This window comes from Somniosus microcephalus, chromosome 28 (genome assembly GCF_052327205.1).
Source record: "Somniosus microcephalus isolate GS21.2 chromosome 28, FLI_Smic_1.0, whole genome shotgun sequence".
Classification (NCBI taxonomy): Eukaryota; Metazoa; Chordata; class Chondrichthyes; order Squaliformes; family Somniosidae; genus Somniosus; species Somniosus microcephalus.
The window spans coordinates 19,554,127-19,573,208 of NC_141014.1; the positions used below are offsets into that span (position 1 = coordinate 19,554,127).

Below are 19,082 nucleotides of genomic sequence, written 5' to 3' on the forward strand. Positions count from 1 at the left end.
ACATAACCAGCTCATCTGTTTTTATGTTGGTTGAGGGAGTGATATTGGCCCCAGGACACCAGGGATAACTCCCCTGCTCTTCTTTGAAATAGTGCCATAGGATCTTTTACATCCACCTGAGAGCAGACGGGGCCTCGGTTTAACATCTCATCAGGGAAAAACGGCTCCTCTGACAGTGCAGCACTCCCTCAGCACTGGACTGGTGTCTCAGCCTAACTTTATGTACTTGGGTCCCTGCAGTGAGACTTAAACCCACAACCTTTTGCCTCAGAGGTGAGTGTGCTACCCACTGAGCCACAGCTGACACTAGGGAAGGGAAATCGACAGTGGGAATATAAATTAAATGGCTCTAGGCCACAAGCCACCAACACGGGAGATGAGTCGGGATTGTGGCGGCAGATAACGTGGAGAATTTACAGATAATTGAGATAGATATTGGTGGAGTGAGTGACTGAGAGCTTTTAGTTTCAGGGATCAGTCAGATGGACTCAGTGGGTTGCACTCTCGTCTCTGAGTCAGAAGGTTATGGGTTCAAGTCCCACTCCAGGGACTCGAGCACAAAAATCTAGGCTGACACTCCAGTGTAATAATGCAGGAGTGCTGCAATGTCGGAGGTGCCGTTTTTCAGATGAGATGCTAAACTGCGGCCCCCTCAGGTGGACGTAAAAGATCTCTGGATGCTATTTCGAAGAAGATCATGGGAGTTCTCCCCGGTGTCCGGGACAACATTTATTTCTCGACCAACATCACTAAAACAGATGATCCGGTCACTAACACATTGCTGTTTGTGGGAGCTTGCTGTGCGCAAATTTGCTGTGACGTTTCCACATTACAACAGTGACCACACTTCAAAAAGTACTTCATCATTGGATATAAAGCGCTTTGGGACGTCCTGAGGTGGTGAAAGGTGCTATAGAAATGCAAGTCTTCCTTCTTTCTGAGTGCATAAACATTCCCAAGGCTTCCACAATGAGGGCCAGGTGCGAGGAGATATTCGGGTGCAAGTCTTTCTTTCTTTTTGGACTGCAGTCCATTTCATTGCTTGTAAAATTTCATGGTAACATTACAAGAACTGAATATATTGAAGAAGGAGATAGATAGATTTCTAGACACAAAAAGCATCAAGGGGTATGGGGAGAGAGCGGGAATATGGTATTGAGATAGAGGATCAGCCATGATCATATTGAATGGCGGAGCAGGCTCGAAGGGCCGAATGGCCGACTCCTGCTCCTATTTTTCGATGTTTCGATGTCCCCTCCACATTCTGGCTGATGTGCGTACGGGTGCTCACTAAACTTGGAAGAGAACGAGTATCACAGAATCATAGAAATTTACAGCACTGAAGGAGGCCATTCGGCCCATCTTGTTCGTGCCGGCCGACAAAGAACTATCCACCCTAATCCCACTTTCCAGCTCTTGGTCTGTAGCCCTGTAGGTTATGGCACTACAAGTGCACATCCAAGTACTTTTTAAATGTGATGAGGGTCTCTGCCTCTACCACCCTTTCAGGCAGTGAGTTCCAGACCCCCACCACCCTCTGGGTGAAAAATGTTCTCCTCAAATCCCCTCTAAACCTCCAACCAATTACTTTAACTCTATGCCCCCTGGTTAGCAACCATTCTGCTAAGGGAAACAGGTCCTTCCTATCCACTATATCTAGGCACCTCTTAATTTGATACACCTCAATTTGGTCTCCCTTCAGCCTCCTCTGTTCCAAAGAAAACAACCCCAGCCTATCCAAACATTCCTCATACCTAAAATTCCCCAGCCCAGGCAACATCCTCGTAAATCTCCTCTGCACCCTCTCTAGTGCAATCACATCCTTCCTGTAATGTGGTGACCAGAACTGCACGCAGTACTCTAGCTGCGGCCTAACTAGTGTTTTATACATTTCAAGCATAACTTCCCTGCTCTTATATTCTATGCCTTGGCTAATAAAGCAAGTATCCCGTTCTGCCTTCTTAACCACCTTATCTACCTGTCCTGCTACCTTCAGGGATCTGTGGACATGCACTCCAAGGTCCCTTTGATCTTCTGCACTTCTCAGTGTCCTACCATTTTGTAGTGTATGTGCTTTAAGTCAGAACTACTTTTTACAGCTCCTGTATACTGTAGTACCGGCAGTAACCACACCGGTATATAAGCTGTGCGCATGCCTCTGTACCCCAGTCTAGAGATTACCCTCCTCCAGTAAAGACCTGTTATTTGTTTATGTACAGCATCCGTGTAATTATTTATCTACTGAACCACGGATCTAACAGTGGCGATGCGTGTTGATGCGAATCTACCTGCAACATAAAAAAAATTAAAAATAGTCGAGTCCGGGAACACGGGCGTCGACAGCGAGCAACCGCCCAGCAGTCAGGCAGAGATCCAACTTCACTGGGGAGGCTGTGGAGAGCCGGGCTTGGTTCCCCAGCCACAACGAGCAGTAAGAGACCGACGACAGGTCGAGAGCAGACCTTTCCCGAGCAGCGGCGGCTGGAGCCGACCGACGGCAGAGAGAGAGAGCCGAGCAGCGTCGACGGGGTAAGAAAGAGGGTGAAGAGAGCAGGGCGCAGCCGGGGGTTGATCACCGAGCGGCGTCGAGGAAAAATACTGCAAACCGGAGAGAGAGAGGGTAAGAAACAGCCGGTTTCTAGACTGAGCGGCGTCGACAAATATCAAGAGAAGAACGCGCAGAGCACAGCCAGGGATCACGGGCTGATCAGGGTCCACGGGGCGAAGCAAGGGGAGACGCCATTGAGCCGCGGAGAAGCAGGGAGAGCGCGGGAGTCGCCATTGAGCTGCGGAGAAGAGCGCGGGAGACGCCATTTTGCGAAGCCGCAACGGAGAAGACGGGAGCACGCGGGAAGGAAGGAAAGCGCGGGAGACGCCATTTTGTGCCAGCGGAGAAGCGCAGGAGGCGCTATTGGTGATAGTTAACGCACAACCAAGGATGCCGAAGAGTGGCAGTATCTCTACGTTCGACAATGAAGTCGAAGATTGGGCGACATATGTGGAACGTATTGAGGTGTACTGCAGGGCGAATGAAGTGCCAGACGCTAATAAAGCACTGGTTCTGTTAAATTCCATGGGTGCAAAAACTCATGGGTTACTGCGAAATCTAATAACCCCAGAGAAGCCGGTAAACAAGAATTTTGAAAGCATAGTAGAAATCCTACAGGACCACTTAAACCCCATACCGCTGCTGATAGCAGAATGATTTAAGTTCCATAAAAGGAACCAACACAAAGACGAAAGCAGTGCTGAGTACCTAACGGAACTGCGCAAGCTATCAAAATACTGCCAGTTTGGAGCGGGACTAGCAGACGTGTTAAGGGACAAGTTTGTGTGTGGGCTACAAAGTGAAGGAACCCAGAAACAGCTTCTATCAGAAAAGGACCTTACGCTGGACAAAGCTTTCAGTATGGCAGTATCACACGAAGCAGCCGCAAGGGGCGCTGCAGAGATACAACGGAGACCGCAAGAATATGGCACCAACGAAATGACCTATGGAACAGGGGAGTGCTATCGCTGCGGCAGAACAACACATGACCAGAAAGATTGTTGGTTCAAGGACCGAGTGTGCAGACAGTGTGGGAAAGCAGGACACATAGCAAGAGTCTGCAGGTCTGGGAAGAAAACCAACAGTAAGAAATCTCCACAGGAGAAGTACAAAAAGGTACACCAGGTGATGGACAGTGGTTCAGACGAACAGAAAAGTGACACAGACTCCGGAAGCAAAGAGCTGGGTTGTCTGAAACTACATAATGTAACTGAAATGGAGGATCACCAGACTATCTGGGTTACACTCAAGATAGGCGGAGTCCAAGTGGAAATGGAATTGGACACAGGGTCAGCTCTAACAGTCATAAATCAAAGAGACTACAAGCGGCTATTTTCACACATACCCTTGGAAGCTACAGAGATTGTCTTGAAGACGTATACGGGGCAAAAAGTCTACCCCAAAGGAAAAATAACGGTGAAAGTGACATATAAAGGTCAGGAAATACCTAAAATGGATATATATTGCCAAATGGAGGACCACCACTGCTAGGACGTGAATGGATCCGGAAGATACATTTAGATTGGCATTCCATACAGCACTGAAGATGGAGGCCAAAAAGGATGACGACGTCACACCTGGACGACTGTCAAAAATGCTAACTGGCGCAAAAGAAGTGTTCCAGGAGGGACTAGGAACACTAAAAGGAATAACAGCAACAATTAAAATAGAGGATAATGCAAGGCCAAAGTTTCTGAAGGCCAGACCAGTGCCTTATGCGATCAGACCAGCGGTTGAAGCAGAGCTGGAAGGGTTGGAACGTTCAGGAGTACTGTCCAAAGTGGACTGGAGCGAGTGGGCTACACCCATCGTTCCTGTAATGAAAGGTCGTTGAGTAATATGCCTGGGGAACCAAAGAAGGTCCGCATCTGTGGGGATTTCAAGGTGACAGTGAACCCAGTCCTTCACACGGTGCAATATCCGCTTCCACGAATTGAGGATATTTTCGCCTCGCTATCTGGTGGTAAACGCTTCACCAAAATTGATCTAGCCCAGGTGTACTTGCAAATGGAGGTAGAAGAAGCTTCGAAACATTACCTTACGATCAACACCCATAAAGGTCTCTATCAATACAACCGGCTGGTGTTTGGAGTAGCCTCGGCTCCGGCTATCTGGCAAAGGGCGATGGATCAGGTCCTGCAAGGGATTCCAGGGACCCAGTGTTATTTGGACGACATCTTGGTCACGGGCGAAAATGACGGTGATCACCTCGCTAACTTGGAGAAGGTGCTCGCCAGATTAAAGGAATATGGGCTACGAGCTAATCGCCACAAGTGCGAGTTTTTCCAGAAACAGATCTCGTATTGCGGCCACATCATCGATGAAGAGGGGTTACATAAGTCCCCTGACAAGATTGAGGCAGTAGTCAAGGCTCCAGCACCGGAAAATGTGTCACAACTGAGGTCGTTCCTCGGGCTGGTAAACTATTACCACAAGTTCTTACCAAATTTGTCTATGGTATTACACCCGCTGAACACCCTACTGCAAACAGGGGTACCATGGAAGTGGGATGACGAACGTAGATGAGCTTTCCAGAAGTGTAAAGAATTGATCACATCAAAAGAGGTGTTGGCCCATTTCAACCCAGCACTATCAATTCGTTTAGCATGTGATGCATCACCCTACGGCATTGGAGCGGTGCTGTCGCACAAATTCCCAGACGGGTTGGAGAGGCCAGTAGCCTTTGCGTCTCGGTCACTAAACTCAGCCGAGCGCAACTACGCCCAGATTGACAGGGAGGCCCTCAGCCTAGTATGGGGAGTAAAAAAATTCAACCACTATCTGCATGGACAGAAGTTCACCTTGCTGACTGACCACCAACCGCTTGCCTCCATCTTTAATCCTAAGAAGGGCGTGCCAGTAATGACTGCACAGCGGTTACAAAGATGGTCCCTGTTTCTAGGGGCGAATCATTATGAAATAGAATATAAAGGCACGAGACAGCTTGGGAACGCTGATGGGCTATCGCGCCTGCCACTGCCTACTGTGGAGGAAGCACCAGCAGTGGACCCTATCGAGATATTTTATTCGTCGATAATTGAACGATTGCCAGTAACAAACGCGGATATAGAGAAGGAGATCCGCAATGATCCGACGCTGTCACGGGTATATGAATTGATGGTGAGGGGATGGCCAACACATGGCGACTCACTGTTGCCAGCATTCTCATCCAGAAGAGAACAGCTGTCAGTATGCCAGGGGACAGTGATGTGTGGATCCAGAGTGGTGATTCCACCCAAGTTAATGGAGAGAGTGCTAAATGAGCTACATGAAGGTCATCTGGGGGGAGTGAAAATGAAAAGCCTTGCTAGGGCTTATGTGTGGTGGCCGGGAATCGATCAACAAATCGAAGACCTAACTAAGAGCTGCTTAGGATGCCAGAAGGTCCAAAATGCACCACCACATGCCCCTCTACACCCATGGGAGTGGCCCTCCTCTCCATGGCAACGGGTGCACATTGATTTTGCTGGTCCATTCATGGACTCAATGTTCTTAATAGCAGTGGATGCTCATTCAAAGTGGCCTGAGGTGATAAAGATGTCTTCAACCACTACAGAGAAAACGATTGCAGTCCTACGGACCATATTTGCCAGAAACGGTTTGCCAGAGCAGATCTGCTCTGAGAATGGACCGCAGTTTGTTCCGACGAGTTCCAAAAATTCATGAAAATGAATGGGATAAGGCATTACACATCCGCCCCGTATCATCCAGCCACCAATGGATTGGCTGAGAGGTTCGTACAAACCCTTAAGAAGGCGATAAAGGCCATGGGCGACGAGGAAATTCCACTACAGCATAAGATGGACAATTTCTTATTAGCCTACCGAAACGCGACACATGCAGTTACCAACCAGACCCCGGCCATGATGTTCTTTAACCGAAGGTTGAGATCTCGTCTGGACTTGCTCAGACCAAATGTGCGAAGAAATGTTGAGGACAAACAATTCCAGCACATCAACGAGAAGCCGACAAGGAGCTTCAATGTAGGGCAACCAGTCTTGGCCCGGGACTATCGAACAGAGAAGTGGCAACCCGGAACGATATGTACAAGGCAGGGGCCATTAATGTACACAGTAGATGTCGGGGAGAACATTGTGAGACGCCACGTCGATCAGATCTTAGCATCACAGGAATGCGTCAACACCATGTCTCGAGTAACTGGGGATGAACCCGACATACCGATAGCATCTACTTCAGACCCAGTAGCAGTGGAACCCGATGAACAACCCGATGAAAGGGGGTCAGAACCGCCTCTGCACCAAGAACAAGAACCTCCGGAAAGGCGCTATCCCGAAAGGGTCAGGAAGCCGCCCCAAAGACTGAATCTATAAATGGACTTTTGTTATTGAATGTACATGTAAAAATGTAATTGTTATTTGAATATTAAGGGGGTATTATTAATCTAAAAAGGAAGGAATTGTAGTGTATGTGCTTTAAGTCAGAACTACTTTTTACAGCTCCTGTATACTGTAGTACTGGCAGTAGCCACACCGGTATATAAGCTGTGCGCATGCCTCTGTACCCCAGTCTAGAGATTACCCTCCTCCAGTAAAGACCTGTTATTTGTTTATGTACAGCATCCGTGTAATTATTTATCCACTGAACCACGGATCTAACACATTTAATGTGTATTCCCTTGCCTTGTTAGCCCTCCCTAAATGCATGACCTCACACTTCTCCAGATTGAATTCCATTTGCCACTGTTCTGCCCACCTGACCAGTCCATTGATATCTTCCTGCAGTCTTCAGCTTTCTTCATTATCAACCACACAGCCAATTTTTGTATCATCTGCAAACTTCTTAAACATACTTCCTACATTCAAGTCTAAATCATTGATATATACCACAAAAAGCAAAGGACCCAGTACTGAGTCCTGCGGAGCCCCACTGGAAACAGCCTTCCAGTCACAAAAACACCCTTCGACCATTACCCTTTGTTTCCTGCCTCTGAGCCAATTCTGGATCCAACTTGCCCCTTTGCCTTGGATCCCATGGGCTTTAACTTTCGTGACCAGTCTGCCTTGCAGGACCTTATCAAAAACCTTGCTAAAATCCATATACACTGCATCAAACGCACTACGCTCATCGACCCTCCTTGTTACCTCCTCAAAAAATTCAATCAAGTTAGTCAGTCACGACCTTCCCTTAGCAAATCCATGCTGACTGTCCCTGATTAATCCGTGTCTTTCTAAATGAAGATTTATCCTGTCGCTCAGAAATGTTTCCAATAATTTTCCCACCACCGAGGTTAGGCTGACTGACCTGTAATTATTCGGTCTATCCCTTTCTCCCTTTTTAAACAACGGTCCCACGTTAGCAGTCCTCCAGTCCTCTGGCACCACACCTGAAGCCAGAGAAGATTGGAAAAGGATGGTCAGAGCCTCTGCTATTTCCTCTCTTACTTCTGAGCACGTGTGTTTGTCACATTCATCACACGTTCTTCCCATTCTCCTGACCCGCTTTGCAGACTCACTGATCTGGTTGGATGTTGCCTCAACCCCGCAGATACCTGAAAATGACCAACCCACTGAACCACGCAGAACTATTCAAAAGACGCTGACTCGCAAACAACGGAGGATTCAATTAACCTGGGCAAGGTGGCCCTCAACTGGTCCAGGCAGAGTGCGGTCGATGGGGGGGGGGGGGTGCTCGCTCCGACTGCCCGCCTCCCATCCGCGGCTACAACCAATGCCTGGGTGTCCCTGAAGAGGGAGCGCGCAGTGTCTGACGGTTCCCTTTGAGGCTTTCCCTAACCGGTGGGCACCAGAGGGACTGGAGTGCAGAGTGGATCCAGGGAACTCAATTATAATTTTAAAAGTTTTTATGTTAGTTTTGTCATAATTTGGAACTCATTGTTTGTGCCCCTTTAAAAAGGGGGTAACTTATGGTTTAAGTGTTTCTGATTGATGACTTAATCGTCCCAATGGATTAGCCGAAAGATAAGCCTGTGATTCCAGATATTCAAACTGTGTTTGAGGAAAGTCAGGGCGATTGGGATTCTTATGTTTTTCTATAAATTTAAATTCCCCAGCTGCCGTGGATGGATTTGAACTCAGGTCTCACAGATCATTATTCAAGGTCTCTGGATTACTAGTTCAGTAAATTTACCACTAGGCTACTGTCCCCTTCCCTTGGGATCCTTATTGCCTTGTCAGCCAATGGCACTCATTTTTCAAAGTTCTGATTGGCTCTGGGAGTCCTCTCCCCCTCCTCCCTTTACTTGATTGGTGCTCTGAGAGAGAGGCTGCCACTTCTGATCCTCTTTTGGTGAAACCATAAATTTAGACAGATAAAAACTGTAAATAAACCATTAAAACTGTAAATAAACCAATAAAACTGTAATAAACCAATAAAACTTCAAATAAACCTTAATAATCAAATTAAAATTTGGTTCTCCAGCCCAATTATGCACTCCAGTCCCCGCGGCGCCCACCGGTCACGAAAGTGATCTAGCGCGCCGGCGGACACCGCGTGCTCCAGCTCTAGGGCCACCCGGGCGCGAACATGGCCACGGAAGAGAGGGAGGCAATCCGGCCGGACGACCCCCTCGACCGCCCGCTGCCTGGACCAATTAATGGCCTTCTTCGCCAGGCCCAGGAGCAGACCCACGAGGAGGTCCTCCGACCTGCCCGCTCCCCTCCGCACCGGGTGACCGTAGATCAAGGGCGTGGGACTGAAGTGCAACCAAAACTTGAGGAGCAGCTCCTTCAAATAATGAAAGAGGGGCTGCAACCTCTCACACTCGATATAAATATGAAATACGGACTCCTCCAGACCGCAGAACAAACATGCGGTCTGGGAGTCCGTGAACCTACTTAAATACCTATTGCACGGGACTGCCCTGTGCAACACCCTCCAGGCCAAGTCCCCAATAGAACAAGGGAGGGCTCCCGCATAGAGAGCCCCCCATTGGGGACCTCCGCCTCCGTCGGAAGGTAAAACGGCACGCCACGGCGTGTCCGGCCGGCAGGCGAAGATGGCAAAGTGGAAGGTGTGCAGGAGCAGCCCGTACAGGAAACCCCTCCGTGCGGAATGAAAAGGCACGGAGGGTATTTCCTCGAGACGGCTCAAGTTGTGAGGCGCCGGCTCCCGAGGGGGGGGTCGGGGCTGGGCGCCGACAAGGAATTCCGTCCGAACGGGGGAAAGCTCAGACGGGATCGCCCCACACGCCTGAGCCGCCTCGATACACCTAGTGGTGCCGGGGCGCACTTTCGCCTTTATCGACTCGATGGCATCGGCCGCGAGCCGGACGTTTACCCAAGACATGCGCCTCGCCAACTCCTCCGGCGCCATCCAGCCCACTCCTCCGCCATCGAGCAGGTCCCCGACTCGAGTCACCTTGCCAGCCACAGCTCTGTGCTCCGCCAGCCACCCGAACCTGCGGACGTGGAGGTGCGGATTCCTGAACAGTGGCTCCCGAAGGACAGCCACCATTCCTGTCGGGGGAGAGCTGCGCCTGGAAGCGACCCGGTTCCAAACCCATAGCAGTTCCTGGTAGAAGACAGGCAGCCCCCGCAGGCTGGCACGCGTGCCACCCACTTCCACAAACAGGAGCTGCGTGTCATAATTGAGGCCACGCAGCTGGCGGAAAAAATACGTCGCCAGCGCGCACCATCTTGGAGGAATCTCAACGTACAGGTATCTCTGCAGCGTCTGAAGACGGAAAGTCGCAGCCTGGGTGCGAAGGCACACCAGCGCCTGACCGCCCTCCCTAAGCGGGAGACTCAGAACCGCGGCAGAGACCCAGTGCATCCTGTTGTTCCAGAAGAAGTCGACGAGCTTCTTCTGTATCTTGGCGACAAACGCAGGGGGAGGGATCAGAGTAACCAACCGGTACCACAACATGGTGGCCACCAGTTGGTTTATGACCAACGCCCGACCCCTGTAGGACAACACTCGGAGCAATCCCGTCCAGCGTCCTAAGCGAGTGGCGGCTTTGGCCTCCAACTCGTGCCAGTTCGCCGGCCAGGCGTCCTCGGCCGGGCTGAGGTAGACTCCCAAGTAGAGGAGGTGCGTAGTGCTCCAGGCGAAGGGACTGAACTCCTCCGGCAGGGAGTCCACCCGCCACTGACCCACCAGGAGTCCAGAACATTTCCCCCAGTTGATCCTGGCGGAGGATGCGTCCGAGTGAATCTGCTGGCATTCCCGCATCCTCCGCAAGTCAAGGGGATCCGTGACCATGAGGAGCACGTCATCGGCGTAAGCCGAGAGGACCACCTCCACGCCCGGCCCTTGCAGAGCCAGTCCCGTCAACCTCTTCCGCAAGAGGCGCAGGAAAGGCTCCACGCAAATGGCATATAACTGGCCGGACATGGGGCATCCCTGACGCACCCCCCTCCCGAAGCGAAGGGGCGCCGTCAAGGACCCGTTAACTTTAATCAGACACTCCGCGGCAGTGTACAGAAGTCGGATCCGGGCGACAAAATGCGTCCCGAACCCGAATGCGCGCAGAGTCCCCAAAAGATACTCGTGATCCACCCTGTCGAACGCCTTCTCCTGATCCAGGGAAAGGAAGGCGACCGACAGACCAGCCCTCTGGGAATGGTGGAGCAGGTCCCGGACCAGATGGATGTTATCATGAATAGGCCGGCCCGGGACCGTGTAGGACTGGTCGGGGTGGATCATGTGGGCCAGCACGGCGCCAAGGCGAGCAGACATGGCCCTGGCAAAAATTTTATAATCCGTGCTGAGGAGGGAGACCGGGCGCCAGTTCTTAAGAAGGCGGAGATCGCCCCTCTTAGGCAGCAGGACAATCACCGCCCTGCGCCACGAGAGGGGCATCTCCCCGGTCGCCAAACTTTCCCCCAGGACCCGCGCGTAGTCGCCCCCCAGGACGTCCCAGAACGCCCTGTGGAACTCCACGGTCAGCCCGTCCAGCCCCGGGGACTTCCCCCTAGAGAGCTGGCGGAGGGCGCCGGTCAGCTCCTCCAGACACAGAGGAGCATCCAATTTTTCGGCGCCCTCCAGGCCGACCTTCGGCAGGTCCTCCCACAAAACTCTGCGCGCGTCCTCGCTGGACGGATCCGGAGAGAACAGAGCCCCGTAATAGGCGCGGGTCTCCGCGCGGATTCCCTCCGGATCCGAGACCGGAGATCCGTCGTCGGCCAGCAGCTCCAGGAGCTGCTTACGGACCCCCCGTCTTTTTTCCAGCGAGTAGAAGAAGGGGGAGCCGCGGTCCAGGTCCCGCAGGAACTGGATCCGCGACCTCACGAACGCGCCTCGGGACCCGACGAGCTGCAGGTACTTCAGCGCGCCCTTCTTCTCTTCGTACACCAACCGCAGGGCCGGGTCCTCGACGACTTGACCGAGACGGGACTCCAGGTCGAGCAGCTCCTTCTCCAACCGCCCGACCCTGGCTTCCCGCCTCTTGGTCGACCCCCTCGCATACTCCTGACAGAAGAGACGGACGTGAGCCTTGCCCACGTCCCACCATAGCCTCAAGGAGGGGAAGCCCCCCTGCTTCCTTCTCCAACCGGCACAGAACCGACGAAACGAATCCTGGAACCGCGCGTCCTCCAGCAGCAGGTTGTTAAAGTGCCAGTACGCGGACCCCCCCCCCGCGCGCAGCGGAACGAGCTCCGCCCACACCAGGTGGTGGTCCGCGCACGGCACCGGCCGCATGGAAGCCGCCGGAACGCAGGAAACGTATGCCCTGGAAATGTAGAGGCGGTCGATTCTGGACGCTCCTCTCCCAGGCCTCACGCAAGTGAAAGCGCTGGAGTCGGGATGGAGATTTCGCCAGACGTCCACCAAGTCGAGGGACCCGACCAGGTCCCTCAACTTCTCCACCGCCGCCGGGCATCGCAGGCGGCCGGTGCGGTCCCTTGCCTCGAGGGTGCAGTTAAAATCCCCCCCGAGGACGACACACTCGCCCGCGTCGATGGAGCCCAGAAGAGTGGACACTTCTTCAAAGAAGCGCGCTTGCTGCGCACCGGCCCCAGGGGCGTACACGTTCACTAAATGGAGCGGCACGCCCCCCAGGCGAACAGTGACCTGGAGCAAGCGGCCCGGCACGAGCTCCTTGACCCCCAAGAACTCCGGCTGAAAATGCGGGGCCAGCAAAATAGCCACCCCACTGGAAACACTGGAGTGGTGACTCATGCTGACCCCTCCTTGCCGCTCCAGGAGCCACGTGGCCTTGTCTCCCGGAACGGTGTGGGTTTCTTGCAGGAAGCACACCGCATACTTCCCGTCCCGAAGGACCGAAAAGTTATTAAATCTGCGGCTAGCTTCCCTGCCGCCGTTGATGTTGAGGCTGGCTATGGTTATCTTCATTTCAGAAGCATAATCCAACCCCTACTTATCACTAACGGGGGAAGGGAGGGCGGCCGCTAGTCGACCGCCACTCCCTTTGCAGCCCAGTGAGGAAGGACCGGAACTGACGCAGCTCGAGCGGGTCCACGCCCGCGTCCGCGACCATAGTCTTGAAGGCGACGCGGGCCGCCCCGACGAGCAGCGCCAGCCCCGACCATCTATCGAGGGCCAGCCGGGTACTCTGACAACCCTGGCACGTGGCCACAAAGTCCCGGAGATCCTCAATGGGAATGAGGGGGGTCCTGGCGAGGGGCGTGAGGTCCTCCATCTCCTCATCAGCGATGGAATCGCATTCCTCCTCCGCCCCCACCACCGAGTCCCCCTCCTCCTCCGGGGGGGGTCACCGCCGGCGGCCGACCCGTCCGCCACGCGGAGCGCAGCGAGCGGCTCGGCCGCGACGGCCGGCCCCGCCTCCGCCCGGATCCCACCCCCAGGATCGGTAGCGGAGGATTCCTCCCTGGGCTCCTCTAGGGGCGCCGGGCCAGAAGACGGCGGCGGTTCAGAGCCCCCCTCCGCCCCAGGTGCCAGAACGACCGGAGAGATCGGAGAGTACGTAAAAACGAACTCCTCCATGTCGCCTGGCGCCGGAGACAGAGACAGAGGGCCTTCCTCTTCCGTGCCTCCGACCCAGCGGATGGGGTAATCTGAGTTAAACCCTCGACGAGGTCGAGCAGCACTTGGGAAACTACCGGGTCACTTTGGGCGAGCTCATTATCCGAGGACTCGCCCGACCCGGACCCCAGGCCGCCCAACCCGTCGAGGGGTAACGGTACTGATAGCGGATCGACTTCTGCCGTGGGTTGTTCCGCGACCCCCCCCACGGGCAGGGTCTCGTCCCCATCCCCGGGAGGCACGAGCTGGGCAGACACCTCTGCCTCAGCCCCCCTAGGGACAGGCGACCCCTGCCGTTCGCCCGTGATGGTATTAGCGGTGGGGTGGGGCACAGTACCCGCGGCGGGCGACGACTCCCCCTGACCGGAGCGACCTTCCTCCTCCCGGTCCTCCTCCTCATCCAGGGGGTCGCGCCATCTTTTAAGTGCGGAGGGGTAGAGGGAGACCTCCATTTCCGCAGAGGCCTCCCCTGCTCCCTCCGGTGGAGCGGGTTTTTCGGGTCCCTTGGGCCCGAGCCCGGCCGCAGGTTCTGGCGCTACCGCCTCGGCGGTCGCGGCCACAGGCTCGGGCACGAGGGCGCCCCCCCCCTCCGCACTCCGCGATTAACGCGGCTACGCTCTCGGGCGTCAGGGGCTCCATATTATGGGGCACGCCCTCCACGGGGGGACCTGCCCTACGGTATTTACTTTTCCCCCGCGCCTTCTTCCCGACCGGACAACCCTCCTCCCCCCCCGCCGGAGGCCAGGATGGCATCGACCTCCGACGACGACCGCACCCCAGTAGTATTTATTTGGGGGGGGGCACGGCTAGACCCGGGGGGAGGAGCGGCGGCGGCGCCAGCTTCGGCCACGCCAGACGATCTGGCGGCCTTGGAGGCGGGGCAGTTCTTACGAATATGCCCCACCTCCTTGCAGGCGTGGCACCGCACGCCGTCCGTCGTATAGAAGACGCGGTACGGGGTCCCCTCGTGGAGGACTGTAAAGGCCCCGTCCGTCTCCCCCTCCCGCGCCAGCTGGATAAAGGCCTGGCGCCGGAAGGAGAAGACATGGCGAAGGCTGGGTTCCCGGAATCCGAGCGGGATCGGCGTAATCCCCGACCTCACCTCCCCAAGTTGGTGCAAGTGGGGGAGGAGGAGCTCACCGGAGATTAAGGGCGGGACGTTAGACAGCACATCCCTCTGCGCGGTGGCCTCAAGAGGGTCCACCGGCAGGAAGGTCCCGCCCACGGTGAGCCCCTCGGAGATGGCCAGGACCACCGCCCGCTCGGACTCCAGGAAGAACACAGCCTTCCCATACATCCTCGAGGCGGCGAGGATGGCTGAAGGGCCGACAACCCCAGCCATCGCCTTCACACATGCCTCGATAGTCATATTGGGGTGGGTGTAGCTGTTCACCCCGAGCTTCTTCGTGATGAGTCGGAACGGTGACAGGGCAGCGGAAGGAGCGGGAGCAGCCGCGGCTTTGGCCGTCACCGCCGCATACGTTCTTGCTGGCCCCGTCACCGCCGAAGACGTCTAAGCCATACTGGGGTGATTTTTTGGGAGCCACACACACCCCAAGTCACAGGCCCTGTGGTGTTAAGTGGCCTCGGTAAAAATGTAAGGTCTGCCACCGAGCAGAGGGAGTTTAAAGCCAATGGCCCGCCTCTCCCCTTGATGGAATGATTGGGAGAGGGGCCTCCTCCTCTCTGCTCAAAGTGGCTATTAGTGGTTTTAAGGGAGGTGCCCTTTGAGAGAGACAAAAGAGAGGGATAAAGAGAGAGAGAGAGGGGGTGGGTGGGGGTCCGCACTCAAGGTGGTTGTTGGTGGGTGGGTGTCAGCAGGGGTGCACTCCCCGATGGAAACAAAAGTCTATGAAGATGATCTTCGGGCAGGGGGAGAAGATGTCTTCGCCTGGGTAGGCTGGAAAAAGCCCAGGCTCAGCCCCACACCAGGTCTTCTCGATGTAGGTAAGCGAGTAAGAGGCTTCACCTGGGCAGCTCCAGCCGACCCAGGCCAGGCTTCCCGGCCCGTCTTCTTTCCTCCCCCCGCCTAGAATACACAGTCTTTTGGGGAATGCACAAAGAGACACCCACCTGCAGATGTTTGATGTAACGATGCAGCTCCGCCCCTCCTTCCAAGTAGAAGTTGGCTGGTGTTCCTCTCCCCTCTCTCCCTCTCCTGAGATGGAGGCCTCTCCTCTCCTCCTCTCCCTCCAGGCACCTCAGTTGTAGATGGTCTGGCTGTTGGTGGACTGGTGCTTCTCCTTCTCCTCCCTGTCTGGTCAGGAGGCCAGCACGCTCTTCTTTCCTCCTGCAGCACTGAGCAAGCCAGAGACAACCTGCAGCACTCAGAGCAAGCCAGAGAATGATTCCAGTCCTCTGGACTACTAGTTCAGTCAAGTTACCACTAGGCTACTGTCCCCTTCCCTTGGGGTCCTTATTGCCTTGTCAGCCAATGACACTCATTTTTCAAAGTTCTGATCCTCTTTTTGTGAAAACATAAATTTAGACAAATAAAAACTGTAAATAAATCATTAAAACTGTAAATAAACCAATAACACTTCAAATAAACCTTAATAATCAAATTAAAATTTGGTTCTCCAGCCCAATTATGCACTCCAGTCCCCGCGGCGCCCACCGGTCACGAAAGTGACCGAGCGCGCCGGCAGACACCGCGTGCTCCAGCTCCAGGGCCACCCGGGCGCGAACATGGCCACGGAAGAGAGGGAGGCAATCCGGCCGAACAACCCACTTTCAAAGTTCTGATTGGCTCTGGGCGTCATCTCCCCTCCTCCCTTTACTTGATCCTCTTTTTGTGAACCCATAAATTTAGACAAATAAAAACTGTAAATAAACTATAAAACTGTAAATAAACCAATAAAACTCCAAATAAACCTTAATAATCAAATTAAAATTTGGTTCTCCAGCCCAATTATGCACTCCAGTCCCCGCGGCGCCCACCGGTCACGAAAGTAATCGAGCGCGCCGGCGGACACCGCGTGCTCCAGCTCCAGGGCCACCCAGGCGCGAACATGGCCACGGAAGAGAGGGAGGCAATCCGGCCGGACGACCCCCTTTCAAAGTTCTGATTGGCTCTGGGCGTCATCTCCCCTCCTCCCTTTACTTGATTGGTGCTCTGAGAGGCTGCCACTTCTGATTGGGTATTGAGGAATGTCACTCATCACCTAGGCGGCCACGCCCTGGATTATCCAGCAGTATAAATACTAGGAGTTCGAGGGGTTGGTTAAATCCCAGCTTCTTACTTCAACAAAGTTTAGATTTAGCAATAAATAATAATAATTAGGATGGCTTCTCAAGTGTGTCAGAACTACCACAAGGACTGTGAGGCTGCTGTCAACAAGCAGATCAACATGGAGCTCTATTCCTCCTATGTTTATCTCTCCATGGTGAGTCTTGTATTTCTGACCACTTCACAATGGAGACTATGTAATGTTACTTTACTAAATTCTGTGCTGTATCTAGCCCACCCCTCAATCTATGCACAGTAAATTCATTTTTAAAGCTATAATTAATATAATGCAATTGATCATCTTGTGCATTAATTAAAAAACTGCCTCTCTGGTCCTTGCAGTAACTGAACCATATTCTGAGTATCTTAATGACTCTCTCTTTCCTGGGCTCTTGTGAGTGTGGTGTTGAAGTTTATATTTGGAATACACTCTGCATTCAAAGTGTGTAAATCAGAATTGTTATCCTCACTTCTAAATCACTCCATGGCCTTTCCCTACTTCGCTTTTGCAATGAGGGGATGTAATCTTAAAATTAGAAGTAGCCCATTTAGGAGGGAAGTCAGGAGGTACTTTTTCACAAGGGTGGTGGAAATCTGGAACACTTTCTTTACCTGCTTTCTCCTCCCGCCCCCTAGCTGTGGATGCTGGGACAATTGGAGCTTTCAAGACAGATGGTTTTGTTGGGTAAGGGTCTCGAGGGGGATGGAGTAAAGCTACAGGTCAGCCATGATCAAATTGAATGGTGAAGTAGGCTTGAGTGGCTGAATGGCCTACTCCTGTTCCTAATATTCTTAATCTCCTAGTTTTAAGTATCAGTTTGTGCCCTTCTGTCTTTTCTCTAGCTCCCTTTGCTTTAATGGTGGTAAATCCTTCAGCCACTTTGACACTACTCCGGGGAACTCTCCCTTAACTCCTCTGCTTTCCTACTTCTTGACCTTGACCAAGCACTTCAAATTCTGAAGGCTTATGAACCTTTATTCCTTGGTATCTGGTTCTCCTCTGAAATGCCTTGATTAGTGTTGAAGGTGCCAAATTAATGCTGCTTGTGGTAATTTTAGTTCCATGGGATGAATGTAGCCAGTAAGACTCAGACCAGTGTCTCCTCTTTGATGTACTACATGAACTGTGCACTGTGACTAGACTTTAATGGGTTTGCTTCTAATGCCCCTTGGCAATAGCTCTGGGCCAATAATTGTAAGTTACTATTTAATCTGCTCCCACCACCCTTTCAGGCAGTTCATGCACTTGAGTTTGCTCATGTTGCCTCTTTTTTTTGCCATTTCCATTGGCCAGTTTCCCTATTACTAGGGGTCAGATTGTCCACTCTACCAGGTTAGTGAAGTAAGTAGGCCTGTGCTAATGTACAACAAGTTCAGTGAGACTTGAACCCTTTGAAAGAAAGCGAAATCCAGGTTGGCTTTATGTGCAATAACCATGATAGGTCTGCTATGAGATACACAACGACTTTTCTGATCTCTCCATAGTCCTATTACTTTGACCGGGATGATGTTGCCCTGCGTCACTTTGCCGAGTTCTTCAAGGAGCAGTCACACGAGGAACTGGAACACGCGGAGAAACTGATGAAATTCCAGAATCGGCGTGGAGGCCGAATCATCTTGGCGGACATCAAGGTTTGGCTCAATAAACGAGTGACCTTCTGTCTGGAACCCCTCGGACTGATTGTTTCAAATACTTTCTAAAGCAATTGGTTCCAATTTATAACAGGCCAAGTGGGTCCATGACAGAGTTTATACTCCACGAACCAGTTCCCACCGTGTGTCATCTAACCCTATCTGCATATCCTTTTATACACCTCTCCCTAGTACATATCTAGCTTCCCCTTAAATACATCTGTTATTTGTGTTGTGTATGTAATTATGTGTGCTACTTTAAACCTATGGACAGGACTGCACTACTTGTAGGGCGTAGTGATACGCAGTACCACTCCTGGCCATAGGGGTATAAATAGTACTGTGGGTACTGATCTCCCCTCCGTTCCCACCTGTGGGCATGAAGTAAACACCTACGTATAGTCCCTACCTCCAACCAGTAAAGACCTGTTTGAGTTATACGTTTAAGTCTTTGTGTTAATTGTTCAATACAATACACATACTTAACACTTCGTTTCAGTAGCAGCTGACTCAGGGGACTCTTTTCTGGGTTTAGCTCTTGGGTCTGGAAGGCTTTAAAATGAAGGGTGTCTGGGGAGCTAGATTTGAGGTGATTTAGGAAGTTTAGTGCTCGTTTGTGGATGTTTATTATCAGTGGGTATCTGCCAAGTTCGGCTCTGCATGCATTTGTTGGTGTTTTCCTTTGGGTGCGAAGAATGCCTCTGCAAAATTCTGCATGTAGGGCTTCTATTGTGTGTTTTTCCCATT

The 19,082-nt window shown here is 52.7% G+C and overlaps 1 protein-coding gene across 1 annotated transcript; it reads left to right on the forward strand.

Moving 5' to 3' along the window:
- The first annotated feature begins 16,695 nt into the window (after window positions 1-16,695).
- On the forward strand, window positions 16,696-18,819 carry LOC147099029 (ferritin heavy chain A-like). The gene is made up of 2 exons (XM_085969267.1): window positions 16,696-16,860; window positions 18,189-18,819. The coding sequence occupies exons 1-2, from the start codon at window positions 16,759-16,761 to the stop codon at window positions 18,402-18,404; spliced, it is 318 nt and encodes a 105-aa protein (XP_085825393.1). The 5' UTR covers window positions 16,696-16,758; the 3' UTR covers window positions 18,405-18,819.
- Window positions 18,820-19,082: the final 263 nt, after the last annotated feature.